Source organism: Thunnus maccoyii, chromosome 3 (genome assembly GCF_910596095.1).
Source record: "Thunnus maccoyii chromosome 3, fThuMac1.1, whole genome shotgun sequence".
NCBI lineage: Eukaryota > Metazoa > Chordata > Actinopteri > Scombriformes > Scombridae > Thunnus > Thunnus maccoyii.
This window is the reverse complement of record NC_056535.1, coordinates 15,952,221-15,976,318: the sequence shown is the minus strand read 5'-3', so window position 1 is coordinate 15,976,318 and position 24,098 is coordinate 15,952,221. Positions and strand designations below refer to the sequence as shown.

The window sequence follows — 24,098 nt, the reverse complement described above, 5'->3', positions numbered from 1 at the left end:
ATGTGATGGCATGTGTGAATGCATGTTTTTCCATGCGAGCTGTATCACTATTTAAATGATTCACAGTTTTAACATTAAAGTAATACCTCACGGTTGAAGTTCACACCTTATTGTATGCTCGGTGGGCACAAAATGAAGAAGTTTTAAATTTGTACCTGAACATTTGAACCTTGGAATTCTTAGAAAGCAGAAACCTTATGTTGCCAAATAAGATCTGCAAATTGGCTTGTGACATGCCCAACTCATTAGGCCAATGGAAGTCTGGATTCTGTCCCAAAGTGTGTTTATTTTCTGGCGAGAACAACGGTGACAGCTGACATGTGCGGCGGAGGTGCCGCCCACTGACTGTATGCCGGTGTCATAAACTAACACACCCAAGAATGAGGAAGCCGTTGACAGACACATAAATTAGCCAATGAAAGAAGAGCGCTTCTCATATCGACCAATCCGCTGCCACCATGTCAGGCGTTCTGTGTTTGTTGCTATCAGACAATCGGGAATACGAGGAGAGAGTCGATCATGGCTGCTTCCTTGGTACGATGGCTAAAGAGACTGTGCGTTTTCTTGCTGATATGTCCCCTATGTGTCCCGGCCTTCTTGAATTTGGAAGAGTTGAACGAGATGAAATACGGGATTCAAATTCTTCCCGATCCCGTCATCCTGGGGCAGGTGAGTGAAGGTGTTTGGGGAAGCTAACGGTTAGCGTGCTAACTAGAAAGTAGGCTACCGTTAGCGAGCGTTGAATATCTGACTTTAACGTGACTTGACGCAGGTGAAGAGTAACCTGTCTGTTCACTAGGTAAGAAGACGGTTCCTTTGACGTTTACTTTCTACGTGCAAAGCTTCAAGAAGAAGCGTTAATGCCGGAGTTATTTCCAAATGACCTACGTAGCAGCCACCGTCAACAGCTGTCACAACACAACCTCAGCTTCCTCACTTCCACTTCACTTCTCAGACTGTAATTCACTACAAGTAGTACAATAGTAAAGCCAGGTAGTTAATAAGCTTTAAAAACTGTGTACACTGTCACACTTAAAGGACGGGTCCACACATTTTCAAGTATGTAGTAAGTCAGGTGCACAAATGAACATTAAAATAGGCTTTTCTTGCTGTAATCATTCCTCCTGTTCATACTGCCCATCATGAGACCCCTTCATAATGCACTTGCAATGTAATTTTAGTGTTTACATGGGGACCTGACTGTTGTTTTAAGACAGACTTGAAAACCTGTGAATCTGTCCTTTAAGAATACTGCAGTTTTCATGACAACATTTGTTTTTTTCCTTCAGACCAAGACAGAAGAGGTTATGATGGTGTCCAGCAAGTACAAGCAGCTGTATGAGTGTCGACTTCCAGCTCAGGCTGTCCGGTTTCACCAGGACCCAGCTTCTGAGCCTGACTCACAAGGATACACTGGGCCTGACATCCCAGACCTACTCAGTCCAATGCACACTGCCCCGTGTCTAGTGAAGGTTGGTTCTCTACTGCATATCTACTGTATGTGCATTTAGCCTCTAAGAGTCCATTTCTGAGATGCTTAAAATGTTCAGAAACTGATTTCAAATTTATGTTAATGAGAACTGTTTTTGATATGAACAGCCATTACAAGTAAAAATCCTGCATGAAAAATCCTACTTAAGTCATAGTTCACAAATATTAGCAGCAAAATGTACTTAAAATATTAAAGTAAAAGTAGTGGTTTGGTCCCTCTGACTGATATATTATTATACATGACAGCATTAGATTATTAATACTGAAGCATCAGTGTTAGAGCAGCATGTTACTGTTGTAGCTGCTGGAGCTAGAACTAGTTTCAACTACTTTATATACTGTTAACTAGTTTAGTCCTGTGGTTCTCAACCTAGGGGTTGGGTCCCTCCGAAGGGTCACCAGATACATCTGAGTGGTCATGAGATGATTAATGAGAGAGGAAAGAAGAAAAAATAAAGTTCTGATACACAAATCTGTTTTCAGTTTTTGGACTTTTTCTCCAATCTTTGATTTTTGGTGAAATATTGGATCATTTGAACATCTACTGAAATGAAACCATGTCAGAAGTTTAGAGGGAAAAATCACTATTTGGTGGAGCTGTTAACAACTCGTAGACGTCTGAAATGTGACCCCGTTGTAAGACGTCAAAAGCCAAAAAGGCTGGAAACCACTGGTTTCTTCTTTAACAATGTGTTGTATTTTAAAAGCTTGTGATATTATCCATTGTGTTAAATCCTCATCTGAAAAGTAACTAAAGCTGTCAAATAAATGTAGTGGAGTAGAAACTACAATTTCCATCTGAAATGTAGTGGAGAGGAGGTATAAAATGGAATAAAATGGAAGTACTCAAGTACAAGTACCTCAAAAGTTTTTCTTGAGTACAGTACTTGAATAAATGTACTTAGTTACTTTCCACCACTGTGAACATCACACTTGGCAAAAGCATTTTGGGTGATCCAAGTAGACAACTGTAATACACTGCATATGTGATTGTGCCAAAACGCATAAAGAGAGTCATCTAACATGATCCAAAAAAAACAACCCAAAACACACGTCACCTTCACGCTATTTACTATGTACATAAAAACACAAACTCTAAAAACCTTATTTTAAAAAAGGCCTACACAGGGTATACTCTATATAATTCACATTTTTACAACTCCTGTCAACTTTTTAGTGTACATATAAAGCACAATAAATCTTTGAAGTATAGAAGATTTGCATATGTCATACAATTGAAACAGGGTTGAGACAAGTCCATACATGAGGCAAGATTCCAGTAAGTCAAATGATCTAGCTGTATGAGAAGTCTGAAATGTGTATTTTTTCCTGGTTAGTACGCAGTTTCATCAGCAATATAATTGAAGGTAGAAGTGAAATCAGGTTATAAGTATTCAGTTGATGAAATAGATGTATTATGACGTGTGGACAGCAATCTGTTTAAACTGGATTCAGACAAAATTTGCAAATATCTGGATACAAGAGGCGAGATCTGAAAAGAACATCTGGTATTATCTAACATTCACACATGTCGTCTTTCCAGTAGAACCACAGTCTTGTAACTCAAGACACTCAGCAGCTGCACTCAAATAGATGTTGAAGCAGGAAATGGTTACGTTCCACACACAGATTATTATAACATATATTCAAAAAATGCAACATAAATTTTCATCTACACATGAGAGTAGAGAGCCAAGTCCAACCTGGTCCAAACTCCTGTTAGTATAAAACTGATATAAAAGACACATGTCTCTGGTATTGCTGCTTTTATATTTTTAAAAGTTCCTATAACAAAGAGCTTATGAGCCCCCCAACCCCCAATAAGGGGAAAAAGATTGTGTAATATCACAGAGGACTTGGAAAGAGTGTTACTCATTCCATTCCTCATTTTATCACTGTTTTGGAATTCAAACATCTGTCTATCCTCTGCTCACAAACTCTTCTCTAATGAGACTGTAAGGGAAAATGACCTTTGTTCCAAAATGTCTTGAAACATGCTCACATTTTCCCCCCACAACTTTTTTCTGTGTCGTCCTCACCCTGTTGAGTAGTCAAAGAAAAGTTATGAGAGCGAGAGGGGATGTTGGCGTTATATGTGTGTTCCTTAACCTGCTTCTCTCTTCTTCTCTCTGATTTCCCAACATAATAATTAATAATAATTAGGAGTGTGTACAGCTGTTGGTTAAAGGTGCAGTGTGTAGAATTCAGTGGCATCTAGTGGAACGGACTTGGCAGAAATGGAGTATAATATTAATAAATATGTTTTAATTAGTGTATAATCACTCTTTATATCTACATCTGGAGCGGGGCCTCTTACACGGAGCCCGCCATGTTGCACCACCATGTTTCTACAGTGCAACCTCAGTCTACAACCTCACTACCAGATGCCACTAAAGCTTACACACTGGTCCTTTAAGGGTTGGTTTATACTCAGTCAGAACTAGTGAATTCGACATGTTGTGTCAAATAAGTGAAATGTCGCTCGTCATAGAGGAAGGGGAGGTGTGATGTCGTTTAAATACGGGGATAATTTTCAATGTCTCTCTAAGGCATTCAGAGTTTTGCACAACTATTTCTGTTGCAGTGAAAGAAATATAAATAACAGATAATAGAGAAGTTCAAACCCTGACTCCTTTCTCAACGCCACACAACTGGCCAGTCACAGTGAAGTGGGTATGAATGCTGGATTGTTGGTTTCAGAAATGGTTGTACACGGCGCTCCCTAATCTCACGCCAGAAAGGTGTAAGGGGAGGAGGTTTCCTAAGCTGTTTGACCATCCGACAAGCAGTTCTGATGAAGTATACTGGCCTCTTAATTGGACAGTTTATCACATTGTTGATGAACAATAATAGTAATCACACCACATACACTGGCACGCTGTCTTCGCTTCCTGTTGGTCTCCCGGTCATTGCTTCAGTTAACAGTTTGCCATTTTTTCATTTGCCTTCTGTGCCCTTTATCTAACAGACTTCCGTTATATGTTTAAAAAAAAGCACGTGCAGTTGAAATGTTTAAATTAAGACTGAAAACCTTCCTTTATTAACTTCATTACAGCCTCCCCTAGAACTTAGTCAGGTCCATCACCTCTTTAACATCCCTTTAACATTGATGTTTTTAATTGTCTTATTTTAATTTTTATGATCTTATTTGCTTGCTGTATGTTTTGTCCTGTGTACTCTTTTTAACTGTAAAGTGTATTGGGACCATGCTGCATGGTGATTCTGCACTTTAAATAAAATTGATTGATTGGTGAAATTAAGCAAATGTTTAAAATAAAAAGGAAAATGTGTCAGTTAATTACTGCATATATTGAAATGTTTGCTCCCTCTTCCTCCTGCAGACAAAAGACTGGTGGACATATGAGTTCTGTCACGGTCAGCATATCAGACAGTACCACCTTGAAGGTAAGAGCTGTCCTCTGTGTTTTAAATCTGTTTCTCATCAACATTGCTTTGACAGCTGTCTTTGACAGATGTTGTTTTTCTCTCCTCAGACACAGAAATCAAAGGGGACATTCTCTTCCTGGGTTATTATGAGTCTGAATTTGATTGGAGCAATGAAACAGCAAAGGTAAGGTTGCCTCAGTTTTGTTCTTTGGATGGTCTCAGCCGTCATTTATGGTGGCCAAGATGTGTCAAATAAGCATATGCATATCCAAAACGCTTTGCAAATTCGAAAAACACAAGCGTATCAACAGAAAACACAAATGCAAAAGCCACAACAGAAGTGAGCAACAACAGATGTTGATAATGAAACCGTCTGACTATTAGTGCTGGCGGACTATTATTGACTGCACATGTGGAAGAGGAAAGTTCTTGCCTGTTTTAGATGTAAGTGAAACGTATACATCTGTATTGGCAGATGCTTTAATGTAGCAGGACTGACATGTTGGTAAATCCGCAGCCTCTGAGAAGTGCTGTTACGTCCGTTCACTGCATTTACCTTTATTAAATCACCTAAAAACGACACAAGGCTTCTGCACAACACACACACACCTCTACACACATCAGACTGGTAGCTTATAACTCGATATTCTGCCTGTTCAGACATGGGATAGATGGGATTTCCCCCCACTCCTAAACTCATTCCATCACCACTGGGTCAGTTACCATGGTAACTGACTCTGCTCGCTGGCAGGTTTTCTTCAGCAGACCTCCTTCCTCTTACAGAGCTGTTTCATTTCCTCATTCACTCAGTCCGTATTGAAGCACATTACTTAGCGGAGCTTTACTGTCTGTCAGAATCTAAATTAGATATTAATTTAGTTACTCAAGGACTTTCTAAAGTCACTGCTTTTATGCGCATCAGTCATTTCTTCAAACAGCAGGTTTTGCTCTCACAATGAAATATTACACAGTGTGAATTCAGCCTCAGCTCAGAATAAAACCTCTGCATGTCCTTCTGTTACAACACTGTGACTCTGTGCACACAAGACGGCTATCAGTTTGTTAGAGCAGCTCCAACACCGAAATGTTTATTGCACATAATCTCAATTTAAATCTAAGAAATCGGTATGAAGCTTTAGACGCATAGGATCAATGAATAATTGTCTCTATCACTCATGATGTGATTGATCACACTGATGTTACATCATTCCTATAATAATGGAGATTATATGTTAATGTTTCTGAGTGAGCAGGATCGAGCAGCATCACTGAATGATGTTGAGCCAAGATACAAGTAGATGTCTAAAATTTTAAAATCTACCGAACACATTATTACTGATCAGACTGCGAGCTTACAGTCATGTTTCTCTGTCTTTGCTCTATACACGTTTTAAGTCTTTAACTATATTTTTCATCTTCAGTTGCTTCCTCCTGTGTTTTGTCCCTGTCAGATTAAAGCTGAACTAATATATTTAAATCTAATGAAGGCTGCAGCCTGATACACAGTCAGATACCATTTTATCATCATCAAGGAAATGTAAGTCTAATAAATAATGAATTAAAGGACAACACTGAATAAAACTTTATTGTGTTAACTTATTGACACTTTTCCCGCTCCGACTCAGATTCTCTTTTTTAAATGTGCACCATCCGCATACACCCATTAAAATGGAGGCTCTGCCTTTTATTTACCTGTTACCATGGTGACTTGTAGTATGGGAGCTCTGTTGATGGCTTTTTTCGATCATCATTGAGTGAACATACTCAGAGTTGATTGAGCGGACTCTGATCCGCTTTTCAGGAACCAAAAGTCAGAGTTTATTGAACCTGCTTTCTGGAATGGACCCCAGATTGACAAACGTTAGTTAAATGACGTAATGCTAACATTACTGCATAGCTAGCTACATAATAGCCTAACATAAGATGGCAGAGTGCATAAATATGAAAATATAAAGACATTGAACAACATTGCTCATTTGTGACGATCACATAGCAATAATAATCACAGTTGGCGTCAGTCAGCGAACAATGTTTCACTTCTCAAACAGGCAAGAACTTTCCTCTTCCACATGTGCAGACAATAATAGTCGGCCGTCGTGTTGTGGCTTTTGCATTTGTGTTGTGATTTTTTTATTTGTTTTTTCTGTTAATGCGCTTGTGTTTTTCAAATTTGCAAAGTGTTTTGGATTTGCATTTCATTTGACATGTGTCAGCCACCGTAGTCATTAAAGAAAAACAAAAAAAGGGAACTGCATGATTGTATAATAGGAGCTGAAGCCTTGAGTTGTAAGTGGCAGTGTGTACTTGACAGCTGAAAGCCTCTGATGTTCTTCCTGTTAATAATGAATACATCCCACTCTCATTTTGTATGTAGAACAGAAATGATGTGACCTTTCTGTGTTCCAACATGAGTGAATAGCACTCACTAACAAATTAAGTTTTTATTCCCAGCAGCCCACTGAAATCATTTGAGATCTGTCAGTCTTAAGTGTTATTGTACTATTTCATCTTGGCATAATAATCTTGAGTGATTGCTGTGTCGACTTTTCTTCGTCTAAATCCATTCAGATAGTGTCTGATTTATTTCAACACACCCAGGTGATTTGTTATTTTAAACAGAGTGTTTTGAAAGATAAAATATGAGAGTATAGTGTTTGCTCATCGTCATTTGTTGATTTTACTAAAAACATGACTACTGCATATAGCGTCTGGAGCTGGTTGCTCCAGCTGTTCCCCAGTTCAAGCTTGGCCTACTTATAACGTACTGTAAGTGTTAACTCAGTGGAGATTTACACACTTGAAGTGCTGTTTAATGATAATGTTGATCAGGGTGATTTTGAATTGCATTTTACAAAAATAACACAATAAACTTCAAATTACAAAATATTAACCCAATAACAACGGCTCGATTAGCCGAGTTGGATATTTCGCTCTCACTTTTAACTGCATAAATGATCTGAAACGCACATATTTCTCATATATACACACTGTTTTTGTGTGTGTATATATATATATATATATATATATATATATATATATAAAACAAAGTCGTACCTATATCTACACAGTATTGTCAGGTGATTTTAATGTATCATTTGGCCTCCTAAAACTGTTATTATAAGGACTTATATTACAGTACATTATGCTTACTTAGGAAAGTTAGGAAAGTTTAGTGATGTACTTACTAATAGCCGGTGCAACTTAATCTTGCTCTTCAAAGTGTGTCTTTGCTTAGCGGCTGTCATGATGACATGAGACATTAAAAGCACCAGATGGTATCGTATCAGTTCCGCTGGGTCTCTGTTGAAAAAAGTCAAGGCCAAACTTCTCTTTGTTGTTCAAAAATCAGGAGTCAGAGTTTCTGTGCAGCAAAAATGTACTTAAATGCCAGGCGATAAAGGAGAGCAATACAGTGTTCATAATAGACCAACCCATTGCTCTGAGTTTTGCAACTCACGCCTTGTGTCCATCCTCTTCGTACTTGGCCAACCACACCAATATTTTTTTTTTTTACATCACCTGTTGTTGGCCCAAAATCTCTGAAATAGGTTTTGGCCTGAGCTGGTCATATCTGGCATGACCACTTCCATCCAGTTATGCTCTTTTATTTTATGTAACTGCTAAGGATCATATCATACCATTATTGTCAGAGCTTCCCCTAGCTCTCTCTCCACTGCCATACTTGCCTCCTTATACCCCCCTTTTTCTTGCTCCTTTCCCACAGCCTTTTTTTCCTTTTTTTTTTTTTTTTTGAAACATTGAGTTTGATACAAACACATTTCAAAGTGACGTTTAACACACATTTAAAGTGAAGTTTAACACAAACATACCCTCCAGTTTATCCAGTGCATTAAGTGAGATTCTTTTAACATTTTTTTGTGCCCTTTCATTGATTATATGTGGTCTGTGAGGTTATATATTCATTATAATGACAATTCAACACACCACTACGTATTACTTATGATACTTGTCATAATCATTCTGCGCCATTAGGTTCTTTGCCGTTTAGCAACTCATGGGTCTTTATAAAATTACACCACAATGGAATAAAGCAGAGTTGCATTACAATATCAGTTGAATTGAATCTTATATTACAAATCAGTTGAATTAAAACATCTTTTCTGTTGATCTTACAGGCCTCCAAACAGCACCGACTGAAGCGCTACCACAGTCAGACCTATGTAAATGGCTCTAAGTGTGACCTGAATGGAAATCCCAGAGAGACTGAAGTCCGGGTGAGACCTTTGAGTAAATTAGTATTCCACACTGCCTGTGTGGATCTGTCTGTTTTTCTTGTTTTAAGTTTTGCTACTCTAAGCATAAAGTCAGTGGAAATTTGCATGTTGTACCAAATGTTTCTCCTAGACACACTTAGATGATTTCACTCAAATTTTTACAGTTTGTATGTGAAGAAGGCTCAGGTGACTACATCGCCCGAGTGGATGAACCCCAGTCGTGCCGCTACGTGCTCACAGTTCACACAAGTCGCACCTGCCAGCATCCATTCCTGCGCCCACCATCTACTGCCAAGCCCCAGGGTATCGTATGCCAGCCAGCACTCAGTGCCCAGCAGTACATGGACTACGTCAAAGCTCAAGTCTGTGAGTTGACAAAAACGAAAGTCATAGTGACGCAGCATTTAGAGAGCATCTTGCTTCCATAGTAGTTATTTCCTGTCGAAGCAGGCCACTAGAGCACGGCTTAATGAGGGAAAGGAGTATTATTAAATTTAATTTCTAATTTTAGAAATGTGCTTTTCCTGTCTTTCTTTCTTTTTTTCCTTCCCCCTCCTCCTTCCTTTGTCTGTTCCCAGCGGACACAAAGCGTAAAGTAGAGCAGATCTCAGAGGAGCTTAGGAGCCTTGATGAGATGTTGGCTGGTAACGAAGGGGCAGATGGAGCAGTAGAAGTAACAGCAGAAGAGACATCTCCCGCATCCAGTGATGACCCAGAACCGTCAGACAGAAAAGGTGCATTTTTATACATTAAAGAACATCGTATTTGTCAATACACCAAGTAAAAATATCTATTCAGTTTGGGGTTTTTTTTGTATATTTCCATCAGGCAGGGTGCAAGATAAACATTTCTTGTTTGACATAAGTTTGTGCCTTTGTTTTGAAACAGAGACTGCAGATGTATCTGAGAACACTGCGTCAGAAGAGGCAGAAGATTCTCACTTCTGGGAGGAAGTTCCAAAATCAGAGAGTTCAAAAACATCTACTTCTCAACAGGAGAGTCAGGTACAGAAATATGTTTTAGAATCAGTTTTCCCTTTTAGTGAATGGTGCCTCTTTGGAGTTGTTGCAGCCTTTCAGTGAATTAAATGATGCTGTAGATGTCGCCAATGTGAAAACACTTATTGTTGGTGGAGAAACTCTATAATGTGTTTTAATCTTATTTAAAAGGGTACATTTCTATGTATTTTCTTAATATTTGTGTAGTTGACAAAGACCAGACTAAATTGATACATTGAATTTATACATTTTTCAATATTCATTGGTCTATATCATTAGACTCTCCAAAACTGTTGTTCCAGTAACTGTGCAAGTATCAATTTGTAGTTTTCTTTTCAATGTAAAGTTGAAATTATTCGTCTCTGGTTAGAATCCAACCACTAGAGGGTGTAGCAAGACTCTTTGTCTTCCCTTTTCACGACTGTAACCTGATTGTTTTTTTCCCCTCAGGCAGATGATGGCTATAACTCACTTACAGACAATGAAGTCAGAGATGATGGCGATGAAGGTATTGTATTTTGTCACTGTCATTTTCCCTAACACACACACACACACATACACTAGGAAGACCGATGCCATTTACGATCATTGTGGTCAACATGCCTGCTGGTTTCTGCTTCAGAGAGCCTCAAACAAGATTAATACTACCACAGTCTTTCGTTTCTGTGCAGTTCTGTTGCCTGGTTTGTAAAGTGAAGTGTTGTCCCATGTTGAACTTGAAACAATTTCTGTCCTCAAATGAATATCTTTCAGTTGAAAAATTCAACTTTAAAATCATCACAGACCCAGCAGACCTGATGAAATTTGTCCAACACCTTAAGGAGAGTAACAGGAAGGTAAGCGCTTTCCAAGATCATCACAGTACTTGTCTGTGCACCTGTTGCGGTATATTTTTTCATTGCATTGGCTGTGTATTCCAATTCAGTGCAGCATTTGTTTGTCTTTAGAAAGCACAAAACCAAGCCACAAGTCGAGCAGAGAAACAAACAAGCGACAGAGTAACAGAGAAGCACAGCGAGGAAGAGAAAGATGAAGATGAACAGCTGCTACAGGAGTTTGAGGATGAGATGGCTGACCTCTCAGTGCCGTCGGATAAGATTGAGGAGATAAAGGAAGAAATGCAGAAAGAGTTTGACAACATCATAAATGAGGTAACAGCTTTTAGACAACATGTAACTCATAATGTAACTCATACCTATACCTGTCTGTGCAGTAATGTTTTGACAAGGTTGGCTTTTCTCTGCTCTGTAGGCTCAGCAGGAATTGGAGACAGAGGGGCTAAAAGGGGAGTTCGATCGCACTCAAGCCACACAGACACTGGAGACGACACTGGATAAACTACTTGACCATTTGGAGGAGAAAGACGTCCAGGATCCGGAGCAGCAAACAGCAGGAGTTCAAAGAGCCAGCGATCCGACCAGGGGCAGCCCCAGCCTGGCTCCAAAGCAGCCAGGTAACTGGACAGACTGCCGCCCTGCAGTCATGTGCACTTCTGTGTCCACCTCCATCCGCTTCATATTTCATCCATATGTACAGTAGATGTTTGTTGTGGCATCTTCCATCCCAGTATAGACGAACACATGGGGTTTGATGCAGAAAGAAAATGAATCCACAGAAAGCTGATATTAGTTTGATATGTTCTGTGGTTAGTTAGTGGTCTTTCCTCTGCTGCCATTGATGTATCTGTGGGTTAATTCATTTGTCAGTAATTGAAATCAAAATTTAGGCTATTGAAATCAATCACAGTAATTGAACTCTATGACAGCGTGTAATGCATACAGATAGTGTTTTGGATTCTTGGCTCTCACCTCCTCCATCCTGTGGCCCTGCTGATGGGATTTGAGGTCAACTGTGTTGTTTGTCCCTCTTTTGTCTCGTCACCCCAGACCAAGCAGCTGACGACCATGTTAAGATCAAAATTACTAAGTATAAGACGGGCAGCAGCCCTGATGGGGAGGTCAAAGTTCAGGAGATGGGCGAAGGAGATCCCCAGTGGCAGCACATAAAGGACGTGGTTAAAGAACAGCTAGAGAAAGCAGGACTGAAGGCCGAAGGTATGAAGGGGAGTGCCCGAAACACTCACGGCCTTTTTTCTCTTCCATCTGTTATCTTGAGCATACAGTACTGTACTTCTCTTATCATCTTTGTCAAAAAGCATACAACTTATATTTTTTCGTGGGTATATTGTGCAGAGAGTATTTAGAAAAGCAGTGGTGGGACAAATAGTGCAAACTGGGCAAAATAAATTAGAGACCCACACAGAAACAGAGCAGGTAGGATTGTTTAATAAACATAGTTATTGAATAAAAAAAATCAAAATCCATACTCAATAGTATTCCTTCTTTCAAAGGTCTAGTCATTCAAAACAGATTAAATATCAGGACAATTAGTACTACTGAATACCAAAACATTGTGTTTGACCATTAACTAGCTGGGCATAAGGCTAGGAAGCCCTTATTGTAGATGATTTTAAAGATCACAATAGTAAAACAAAAAACAACCTCTGACCGCAGTTAGCTGAAGCTTATCTCAAAGACAAACAGAAATGAAAGGTGTGTCATCCATGTGTGTTCTTGTCTTTTTCATCCACTGTTGCGTTTGTACCATTCTTCATTCAAATTATTTGTTGCTTTGATGTATGTTACAGTTTTCTTAATTTGAGCCACTCTGAAGTGCATGTATTTAATTGGAAAGCCCCCCTTTCCTTGTGTGTGTGTGTGTTTGTTTTTTGTTTGTTTTTTTAGGTAAAATTGAGGTGAAGATCTTGACACGAAAGAATGCAGAGGAGGCAGGTGATCAATGGCTGACTGAAGAAGATACAAAGTCCTTCAGGGAGCTCCTGATAAATCTCCTGGTAATTAGAGTGGTGATAAAATATTTTTATACGGTTCATTTTGATCCTCCAGGATGTTTAAACACCATTATATGTGTTTGCCTGCAGCTGTGTGCTGTTTGCTTAGAAAATAGCTTGCATAAGACTGGTTAGAGACAGCTATTGTTCTTAAAGATATGAGTTGTCACTTAAGCTGTTTCTAAGCACAAATTAAGTTTAAATTAAATTTGTTTAAAAAAAAAACCAAACAAAAAAAACAATCTTTCAATCTTTTGTTTATATCCCCCAGACTGGAGGCACAGAAGAAGTCTACAAGGAGCAAAAGAGGCAGCAGGAGTTGGAGAACAACTACAGGTTTGTGTGGGGAGAGTCCCAGGAGGAGTCCCAGTCATCCAGCACCTCTGACTCTGACGACGTGGACATATGAGCTCATTCAGTACATCCAGTGCACCTTTTGTGATGGTGAACTCCTGTGGAGACCGGCAGGGAGGGGGGAGCTCTGAAGTGCAGCCACAAATTTGAAAAAGAGACCATATGATTCAATCATTGCTATTAAACCTGGCAGATAATATCAACTCACCTGTTTGCACAGTCAGAAAATGTGTCTCTGTGTCTTGAATAGGCAATACGTGTCTTTAGTGGGCACCATTTATGTTGCACGATAAAACCGCAGTGTCAGCGGTAATTGTGCAGTTGAATGAAGTTATGCATTTTCCCCTTTTTGATGGGATTCAGTTTTCATAGATGGCTGGAAAAGCCAGGTGATGTACAAAATGTACCTTTTTAGAAATATTTCAGTGAGTTTTACTGAATATTTGCATCCAGTTCTGAAGTTATCAGCAGTACACTGTGCGTCCACAGTTCAATTACTTCTTGTGTTTGTCTTAAACGTATGTTGACGTTGACAAAGAAGTCCTTACCTCTGTGTGACACAGCTGGGCGAAATGTGCATGCCTCAACAAACTGGATGAGTGTTTACACAGTGGTTTCATTTACTATTTCCCTCGAGGTATGATTGTGTCTGGATATGAAAAACAAAGGACAAACACTCAAGGGTTCACATTTGACTTCCCACCTGTCTTTGAAGCCTTCTGACACGTTGTGTTTGGTGATTAAATTACCAGTAAACACAATTGTAGATTACAGACGTGTTTGTGCACATGCTGTCGCACTTTATATTTTTAGAAAAAGGTTCTGTAAACGCTGAATTATACATTATTTCTTTTTGGGTTTCCCTTGGGCTGGCATTTGTACTGCTCAAAAGAAAAACACTGAAAGGAATGTCGGAAGATGAAACTTTTTAAATGTGTACTTTGCTTTTGTTTCTAATAAGAATTTACCTTGCTTAATTTAGTAAGTTTAGGGAAACAAAGAAAGCTACAATGTCAATCAGATTACCAAAATAATGAATCCACACAAAGTTTTTGTAATGATCCTTCAGAGGTGTACTTAAAAGGGCTGAATTTGTATAGTTTGTGAATAATTGTGGCTCCGTGGATCTCAACATGTACATAATTTCTGTGTGAATCTGTTTTTTGAAGTGAACTGTTGTATGTTAGCACAAATTTAGTGGGGCTTGACTTACCTGACTGAATACGTTTGTGACTGTGCAATCTTGTATATGAAACTTAATTTTAGACTGCGGGTCATATACAAAGTTTTTCAGACACATGATTGGGGCATTCTTAAAGAAACTGGTGTCAAGAAAAGATGTAGGTGTTGTGGGTGTGTTTCTTTACTTGGACAACTGGATTAATGTTATCTCATCTGGGGCCTGTATCACAAAGTGATACAGTGGATTAGTCAGCTGTCTCTGGGCTGAACCCAGTATTTGCTGTATTATGAAGCTGACTCATGGCTAGATAGGAAAATCAAGAGTTGTCAGTTAAGCCTACTGATAACTGGCTTCATGATACCAGTTATCCATTAACACCAATGTTAGCCTCAGTTAACCCAAATACAGCCAGACTAAGTTGAATCTGCTCCGTGATACAGGCCCCAGATCCATCATGTGGCTTGAATGGGGGGAAAAAAATCCCTATGATCACAGGTGTGCCATCAACCTGTCCTATGATTACAAAGTGTGCCATAACACTCATGTTTCTCTGCATCACACACTGAGCATCACCCCTCAGCTGCACACATTATTTGTAAATGATGACAACTTAATGTAGAAGCAGAGAAGACAAGATGAGTTGATTACTGTGTCCTTTAACGGAGCTATTTAAGGAGCAACACCTCATGACTTCAAGGTCTGAAAAGATTTTAGGTCCATCTGAGCTGCCTTGTAAATAAAAGTCTTTGAGCACTCTTCATTTGTTCTTTTGAAATAAAACAAAATACCATAGAAGTCATGTGGATATAATTTATCAGCTATTTATTTATGTTGAAATGTTAGACATGAATATGATTGCATACTTGTGTTCATTATGCTGCATGCCCTCAGGCCTTTATAAAGGCTAAGTCCTTCATTGAAGGGCTTTTCATACTGCATATCGTAAGAGTTGACCCTGAGATCATTTAGCCCCTTTTCACACACACACACAGAGTTAAGCCAGGGTTGACCTAAGCCCAGGGCTATATGATTCACACTGCATTTCTACCAGCTCTGGGTTAAATGTCGATAGGTACACACGACTGTTTACATTGTAGAATGACACGTGACTACTCCATTGTTTACTTTAACTTTTAGCCCCGTGTTTAGTTAATTTTCAGGGGATACCCTCGCAAACTCGGGACTATGCTCCAGAGCAGGGCCAGCAAGTCAGAGGGTAAGCCCACTTTGGACTGTGCCAGGATTGTGCCAGTGTGAAAGCTGTGCAAGAATGATTTTAGCCCTGAGCCGGGTGTAGTGTGAAAAGCCCCTGTGATGGTTGTGACTGTGTTTAGGCTACTATTTATTAACAAATTTGCCCAGGAGTCGGCAAACAGAGTCAGCTTTTATGAAGGTGACACAGCTACAGTGTGTTTTCCATATCAACGGGCTTGGAATATCTGTCGCCATGATAAAGTGGGAACACGACCTTTGGATGTTTAGGCAAACGTGATTTTTCATGTGACGTTGGTGTGAATGGTCGCCATGGTGATTTGCTGGCAGTCCGACCGCAGGGTTCGTTTTGGGGTTTTTTTAGTAATTAAATTTATGAAAAAGACCAAAGTGTCGGACACATATTGACAAGTTAGATATCTGTGCTCAGACAAACCTCTCAGAAGCTGATATTTCTTAGGGACACGTTACTCTGTTTCTGCACATGAGGCATTTCTTTTGAAATTCTTGACCGGAATAACTTTTTTTTTTCTGGACGGAAGTCAGTCAGCATGTAGAGAACTTAAATGTAGTTTATGCTGCGTTGTGGAATATTTTTTTCCTTGGTGTTTTTACGTCTGTAGCGTTACTTTACCGTGCTTGTCTCGGTTAACAGTCGTTTCAGTTTTTGCTCGGTCGGTCAGCTAGTTAACTCTTTAAGGTTTCCGTTAGCCACCGTTATGTTGACGCGACAGGAAGTATCGCTAACTTAACGTTAGCACTGAAGTTAGCAGCGTCGACCAAATAACGGCCGAGCCAGTTAGCACCTAGGCCAGGAGCCAGCGATTAAACACTATCATTTTAATTGTTTTTCCGATTCGATAGGTTATTTACTTGGCTTTTTTGTAACCTATCTCGCTATTTCGCTATTTTGTCACGATAACTATTAGCAACCTTTTTAACTGTTTAGTCTGGCTAGCTGAGCTAAGTTACCGTTCAGAGAAAATAACGCTACGTCGCGGTCAAAACTGGCTCAGCTTACGCTTTTCAAAGTTGTCGATGTGTATCGTTATGATGAAGTAGCTGTTGGATAAGACAGCTGCTATGGTGCCTGCGCCACGGCTGGTGAGTTAAACCACTCCTTAAACGGGGAGTGACACTTCTTCACAGATGTCACTTTACTCGTTTCTTCACACATACACACTCGCCATGACTTAAAAGTTTACAGCTCGACACTGGGGCCCGTTTGGTGAAACTTGTGTCCATGTTGGCTTTCTTTTCTTCTCATCCAGCACCTGCCAAGTTGAACGACTGCCAAGTTGAACGACACCTGGTCCAGCATGAAGGCCCTGGGATCCAGATTCTCTTTCTATGCGGGCTTTGTGGTGGGGACCTTCACACTGTACGTGTTTCTGCGGCAGGTGTGGTTTGAGAGGACTTTATCAGAGCAACAAGCCAGCAGTTTTGAAAAACTTCATGACCACCAGCAACAGCTTGAGGATGAGAGGAAGATATGGAAGAAGGAGAGGTCTGCTCTTTTTAACCTGAAACACCCTCATCATACAGGTACGAGTGTCTTTATATCACACCTTCCTCAAAAAGATGTCTACGTACACTATTGAAGAAGTGTGTCAACACCACGTCATTATCCAGGCTGTTGTATTATTTAAGGATTCAATGCCACCATTTTTCACCAAACCTCGTTGAACCAGTGGATCAAGTTAATCCTTCAAGACCTTTAGTTTAGAGCTACAACTAACAGTTATTGTCATGATCGATCAATCTGTCGATTAATTTTGATGAATTGATTAGTTGTTTGGTCCAGAAAATGGTTAAAAAATGTCAATCACTGTTTCCTAGAGCCATCTTCAAATATCTTGTTTTGTCCACAACCCAAAGATATTCAGTTTTTCTGTCATATAAGACTAAGGAAACCAGAAAATATTCACCTTTAAGAAGCTGGTATCAGGGACTTTGGATATGACTCAAAAAGATTAATTGATTATCCAAATAGTTGGCAACTGATTAATCGACTAATTGTTGGAGCTCTAATTTAGTTAGTGTGTGATTGATTGAGACAGATTTCATTTATTTTTTGCTCGATTTGATGTGATTTGATAGTTTATATTGCACTGTGCAATTGCAAAAGTTGTGAGTTGTTGGGTGTAAGAGTTTTGACCGGAAATATTTAATATCCAAATTGTATCACATATTATTTTAAGTTTTAAGACCCAAGTGCTCCAAAACATTAGGTCACCAACTGCAGTAATTAAAGTGTAAGTTAAATTTTTTGGCTTCTTAGAATGAATGGCGTTAAGTGGTTGCAAGCTTTACTCAGTTGGACAGGTTTCAGTACTTCCCGGAATCTGTAAGGCCAAATATATTACAGACTGTGAGGTGTGGTGCTGTTTAGTAAGACACTTATTCAGTCATTGCATTATTATATCAATGACGTTTTATTAAATTAATATGGTTTCTTGTGGTATCCTGCGATCATGTATTTTGGGATCCTGTGCATCACATACATACATACATGGGAACAGGGACACACAGGGAAATAGAAAGAAAAAGGCCTGCATACAAGATACACACTGTTGAGGTCTTTCTTCAGTGACAGTTAGACACAATTAGACAACATCTCAATTAGACTCAATTTAAATTGAATTGTGTGCATTTGTACAGATATTATTTGAGAAATTCTCACTGTCCCACTAACTTGTTTCTTACAAAATATTATAACAAGTTCTATGATTGTCCAATTTTCAAATATTTTCCAGGCCGTTGATATTTGCTCACTGCAGCGATATCTGTATAGATGCATTTGTGAGTTGATTAGTGACAGAAAAACATGGTTACTTTAGTTTGTTTAGAAACGAAGACACTGTACTCTTTACAGTAAACAATCACCATTTTTTTTCATGAGAACAAGAAGTTAAGTACAAAGGCAAGACTTTGTGATATGTAGCACAACAAACTAGCAGAGCGATGGCAACAGACCCGCGTCCTCATACATGAGAAGTTGCCTCTTTCTGACACGAAAATACTTACTTGAAAGTGAAAACACATTAAGGTAACCACATTCTTTGGGGACAAGGGACATGTCACCCAGTGTAGCAGTGTGGCTCATAGATGTGTAGTTTTTGGACAACAACCGAGGTCTACGGCACAGATATATCAGGCATTGGAAACACACACAATACTTGTAAGTAGGATCAGTTCATTGTTAGTTTAGCTTTGCACATGAGATTTGTTAACAATAAAAAAACATAGAAAATCCCCAGCCATATCCTTTAAAATCCATACTACATATTTAGTGTTTGTCTATGTAGACGGGATGTTTTAACAGCCTTTGAAACAAACATGTCAAGCAAGTTACTCTAGATACTTACGTAGCACAGTTTACTATGGAGTGAAATGTGGTTTTAATGTTCATATCCTGTGTCCAGGTGAGGATAGCCGTATGGCTGATGAACTATACAAAAAGGTGCGTATTCTCTGCTGGGTGATGACCGGACCCAACAACCTGGAGAAGAAGGCTCGGCATGTGAAGACCACGTGGAGTCGCCACTGCAATGTTGTGGTCTTCATGAGCTCCGTGGACGACCCCGACTTCCCAACAGTGGGCCTGGGTACCAAGGAAGGCCGAGACCAGCTGTACTGGAAAACCATCCGGGCCTTCCATTATGCGTACGAGCATCATGGTCATGAAGCTGATTGGTTCCTCAAGGCAGATGACGACACTTATGTAATAGTGGACAACTTGCGTTGGGTTCTTGCAAACCACACCCCGGATGAGCCTATTTATTTTGGCCGAAGATTCAAGCCCTACACCAAGCAAGGCTACATGAGTGGTGGTGCAGGCTATGTGCTGAGTAAAGAGGCTCTGCGGCGATTTGTAGAAGGATTTAAAAGCAAATTGTGCACTCACACTACCTCAGTAGAGGACCTGGCGATGGGGCAGTGCATGGAGAAAGTTGGGGTGCTGGCAGGGGACTCCAGAGACACTACGCACAGGGAGACATTTCACCCCTTTGTCCCTGAGCAGCACCTCACTGCCAAGTTTCCTAAGAGCTTTTGGTATTGGAGCTACTGCTACTACCCCATCTCAGAGGCAAGTGACGAAGGCTTTGTGGAATCTCTCTATATTCCTGACATGAACAACCTCAGCATTTTTAATCTTTGCGCAGATGATGTGTCATTTTTGTTGACAGGCCAGACCTCTATTTGTTAAGAGATAGTTTCTTTTGTCTGAGACTCTTCTTGGTCAAACTGGTAGAGCCACAGTAGCAGTGAAAGATGAATAGTGGTGACTGATCTATCAGATTATATATATAGATATATTGTTACATTTTACTTCCTGAATCTGTTATCTCGCAGCAGGCATGCAAATGTGTCCACACCTGTACAACCGACCCATTCTTAATGAGGTCTTGTTTTTATACACGTAGAAACCTCGATTCTTTGATGTCTTTGTAGCTTAACCGCTTTCTCTGTTTTCCTTCAGGGTCCAAACTGCTGCTCAGACGTGTCGGTGTCCTTCCACTATGTAGATGCTTCACGCATGTATTTATTGGAGTACTACACTTATCACCTGCGTGCCTTTGGCTATAAATACCGTTACCAGCCTCCCACTCCACTCGGCTACAATCTTGAGGAGTTGAGTTCCTGGGACGCCGCTGAAGGAAAAAAAGAGCCGGCTTCTCAGGAAAAAGGGCGAGGAGAGGGGAACGATCTGCCTAGGACTGACAAAAGACAGGATGCAGATCCCCCTCCTGCAGCTGGTGAAGGCCTCCCTGCTGCACCAGCAGGCAAATAACAGTTGGACTGTATGGGTGTGTTAAGAGGAACTGATCATTAGTGAGGGGAGAATGTGTGTTTTGAGTGTTTACTTAGTCATTCTGGTAATCCTGGCTCACATTTCTACAATACTAGAAAAATGGTCCACTTTGATCTTAAGTGTCCCCACAAATAAGTGCATTGCTTGAGGATTCTCTAGCTGAAGGACTGCTACTAATGCGTACTGTGACTGCAAGACTGATCTTGTTTTTCAGGTTGGTTAGGTGGTTATTACAACAGACTCTTTAAAGACGAACGTTAAACCTAACCTAATCTTTTAAACACACTTTCTTTTAAAGTCGGTAATAGCTTTCCGTACACCTGTTTAAGGTGTGCTGAAGTGAAAGTAGTTTCCAAAGCCAGTTAGATTTGGTTTTGTCCTTTTTTTTTTTTTTTTTTTAATCCTTTTTATGAAGAAAGTATTCCCACCAAAACTTGATCTACCACTCTCTGCAGTGAAGTGGTACTTGACTTGATGGAGTTTGTTTGACTTGATTCACACATAGGTAGCTATGTGCCTTGGAGGCCAATGAGACACAAGTATGCGCCTTGAGCTAATCAGATCTAATCAACAAGTGTGAAGTCGACTAAGATGTGTTGCAGCTGGTCAGAGTCGTAGTAGGAGGAGCACAGACATTACTAATAACATAAAAATGACTTCATGTAATGTTCCAGTAAGCCTGGACAGTGTGACAGTAAGCTGGCATGAGCAACACCATGGCTCTGAAACTTAAACAGCTAAATCAAATTCAGTCATCGTTAATTTTATTTAGTTAAACTTGTGCTTTTTCTACTCTGACAGGTCAGAATATCGTCTGTGCAAAAGACCTACTCATTGATATTAAAACTGAGTGCCTGATCTAGTGCATTCGTTACGTCGACCATGCTGTGTTTAACCTGTTTCTGTGTTTGCTTCCTCCACACTTGACTAGAGCTGCGGGCAAAAACATCGTCACAACACAGAAATGTAGTTCTGTGTTGAATTAGGAACGTTTTATCAGTTATATGTTGTGGTGGCATTATTATTAGAGTCCTGTTTTTACTGTAATTTTAGGTTTATCAAGGACATTGTAACATGTGAAAGTGAAGGCAGTTTTCTAGGTTGAAATGCAGCGAAATAATTTTGAATAGAATAATCGTTCAACATTCATCAGAATAATTGCGATTACTATTTCAGCCATAAATTTGCAGCCCTAATCAAGTGTCATGGAATGGAAAAAGCTCAGTATATAATACACCTTCCCAAAACATTACATCTGAAAATACAGATATAAAGTTTCATAGGGAAACATTGTTCATGTTTCTCTCTGGCTAACAGATGCAGTGGCGTGACCTTGTCTGTCTGAATGCTTTAAAAAAAGGACATTCATCTACATTCCAGCCAAACACCACACAAAAGATGACACCAAATTTAAGTCCGTATCTGTGTCTGCAGTCCTTCTAACAAAACGCTTGGAGAAAATCTTCTTTGAAGCAAAGCTGTCCTCCTGTCACTTTTTATTCTTGGAGCTAGTTTTTATAATGACCGAATCTTCGGTTAACAGCCAACTTTAAGGATATTGACCTGTCTTCGGTTGTTAGACACACCTGCAGCTGGACGAGGACGTTGTTAGTTCAGTGATTTGTCTGTGTAATGAAACTTTGTGTACATTTAACCATCTGTGGCACATTGTCTCTCTACATCCTGATACCGGCACTGAATACACACACATCAGTTCCCCTTGTCCTCCCCCAGCGGACTCATTAGCTTGTGCCTTTTTGTAAATTGAGATTGTATGAGCCATCAGCTGCACACATGACTTTGCACTGTGACATTACCATGATGAGAGTGATGCTTTCAGATGGAGTATTATTTAATTGAATCCTTCCAATATATGAGTATGGCCTTCTGGTAAGCCAGCGGATGACTTGTTCATGACAGCATTTTTTTTGTTTGTTTGTTTTTTAATAAGATTTTTTTTTGTTTGTTTTATACAATTTTAGTTTCTGCAACATTGTGTGATTTTTAAATTCTGGGTGGCCCAGATAGAATTGGACCTTTTTATTTTGTAGTTAGTACATGTTTGTATATTCAAATTCAAATACTCATGATGTTTTCGTTACTACTTTGTAACCAAATAAGGATTATTGTTCGTGCTTAATTCTGTTGGAGATACAGTAATTACCAAATACAGAAACGGCTCCAGTATTTAGTGATCATTCAAACAAAACAAATGTGTTCTACTTAATTTGTGAAAAGAATTATTGAATGCACTTTTGAGTGTTACAAATTGTTTTTTTTTTTGCCATTTTAACCACTTAAATCTTTTTATTCTCGTCTAAAATGTATGAGGTAACTAATGCCTATCAAAATGCCTTTTGTAAATGTTTACACTCAGTTTCTCTCTGTACATGAACACAGAGCATGTTCAGTTTTGTTTTTTGTATTAAAAAATGGGGAAAGTCTAGTTTAAACCAAATTAGCATGTTTTAAATAATGGTTTCTTTTAAAATGATTGCTTTCACTTGAATTAATAGTCTTGGGACATTTCAGTGGGAAAGGGCTGATTGTTACCATCAGTGGACTCAAACATATTAGTGATACAACACATCCAGTCCTTGACAATCTACTTCATACAACTTTCACATTTTATCAAAGGGAAAGGTGTACAGTACTGTATTTATATTTGAAATGTATTTATGTTGGTATTGACGTCTAAATTGAGTCGATACACTTGAGCGTGTAAATGAATCTGTGAGCGCACGTGATCGGTGTGCAGGATTGTTTTCAGTGAATGATACTTTAATCACTATAAATAAATGCATATTTTACATAGATCTTGTTTTATTTTTCTTTACATGTCATTTCATTGTGTCAGGACATTTTCCAGTGATGGTAGAAAAGCATTCATGCATGGTTAATATGGCTTTTTCACCTCTTCATGGTTAAATAACAGAAACAATGTCCTCTGTCGATACAATAGCTGTGAGAAACTGAAGGTTTCGCTGTCTGTGTTGCCGATGAGACGTGTTGCGACATCCCCTCTACAGAAAGCGCTAGAACCTGAACAGAGACAACAAGGTTCAGTCAACACATTGCACAACAAAGACCCTTTTTGTTTTTTCTTCTTCTGTTTTAGCAAACAGAGTGCAGGTCAAAGTTTCTTACCTCTGCCTGTTGTGAGTGATGAATCCGCCTCTCCTTGTCTGTAAATACTCCGTCTGTGCACACGGACAAGCCATTCCTGTTTCACATGAAGAGAAGAGCAACTCTGAACTAACCTTCACTCATGAAGCCAGCAGTTAGTTAGTTATCACAATCACTACACTTAAAAACTTCATGTTTTCATTCTTTTACGAAGCTTAATTAAGGTTATTTTAACATTTAAAATTAACATTAAGCAGAATGGATTTTCAGCACTTGAATGTTGACCAATCAGCATGTTTATATAAACGTAGTGTAGAGCCCAATCAATAAATCAGCAGAGCTGATGCATAGACTGATATTATCTTTTTGCAGATATGTCTGTATCTGTTAGAAATGTATATTTATATTTTTTATAACAAGAAATTACAGAAATGCTAAAAGTATA

The 24,098-nt window shown here is 39.3% G+C and overlaps 2 protein-coding genes across 2 annotated transcripts; both read left to right on the top strand.

Annotated features, from left to right (window-relative positions):
• The first annotated feature begins 475 nt into the window (after positions 1 to 475).
• os9 (OS9 endoplasmic reticulum lectin) lies at positions 476 to 15,298 on the top strand. The gene is made up of 15 exons (XM_042407340.1): positions 476 to 669; positions 1,290 to 1,472; positions 4,833 to 4,896; positions 4,986 to 5,062; positions 9,015 to 9,113; positions 9,278 to 9,479; positions 9,692 to 9,847; positions 10,002 to 10,117; positions 10,562 to 10,619; positions 10,895 to 10,947; positions 11,059 to 11,262; positions 11,363 to 11,564; positions 11,998 to 12,165; positions 12,856 to 12,965; positions 13,234 to 15,298. The coding sequence occupies exons 1-15, from the start codon at positions 520 to 522 to the stop codon at positions 13,369 to 13,371; spliced, it is 1,980 nt and encodes a 659-aa protein (XP_042263274.1). The 5' UTR covers positions 476 to 519; the 3' UTR covers positions 13,372 to 15,298.
• Positions 15,299 to 15,947: 649 nt separating this feature from the next.
• Positions 15,948 to 23,343, top strand: c1galt1b (core 1 synthase, glycoprotein-N-acetylgalactosamine 3-beta-galactosyltransferase, 1b). The gene is made up of 4 exons (XM_042406918.1): positions 15,948 to 16,815; positions 16,983 to 17,256; positions 19,137 to 19,801; positions 20,195 to 23,343. Exons 2-4 carry the CDS (start codon positions 17,031 to 17,033, stop codon positions 20,504 to 20,506), a joined length of 1,203 nt encoding a protein of 400 aa, XP_042262852.1. The 5' UTR covers positions 15,948 to 16,815; positions 16,983 to 17,030; the 3' UTR covers positions 20,507 to 23,343.
• The last annotated feature ends 755 nt before the right edge of the window (positions 23,344 to 24,098 follow it).

Coding starts and splice junctions, on each gene's coding strand:
- os9 (XM_042407340.1), top strand. CDS start 520: ATGGCTGCTTCCTTGGTACGATGGCTAAAGAGACTGTGCGTTTTCTTG. Junction 10,948..11,058: donor TTAAGGAGAGTAACAGGAAG/GTAAGCGCTTTC, acceptor GTTTGTCTTTAG/AAAGCACAAAACCAAGCCAC. Junction 11,263..11,362: donor TTGACAACATCATAAATGAG/GTAACAGCTTTT, acceptor TCTGCTCTGTAG/GCTCAGCAGGAATTGGAGAC.
- c1galt1b (XM_042406918.1), top strand. CDS start 17,031: ATGAAGGCCCTGGGATCCAGATTCTCTTTCTATGCGGGCTTTGTGGTG. Junction 17,257..19,136: donor GAAACACCCTCATCATACAG/GTACGAGTGTCT, acceptor TCCTGTGTCCAG/GTGAGGATAGCCGTATGGCT. Junction 19,802..20,194: donor GCTACTACCCCATCTCAGAG/GCAAGTGACGAA, acceptor GTTTTCCTTCAG/GGTCCAAACTGCTGCTCAGA.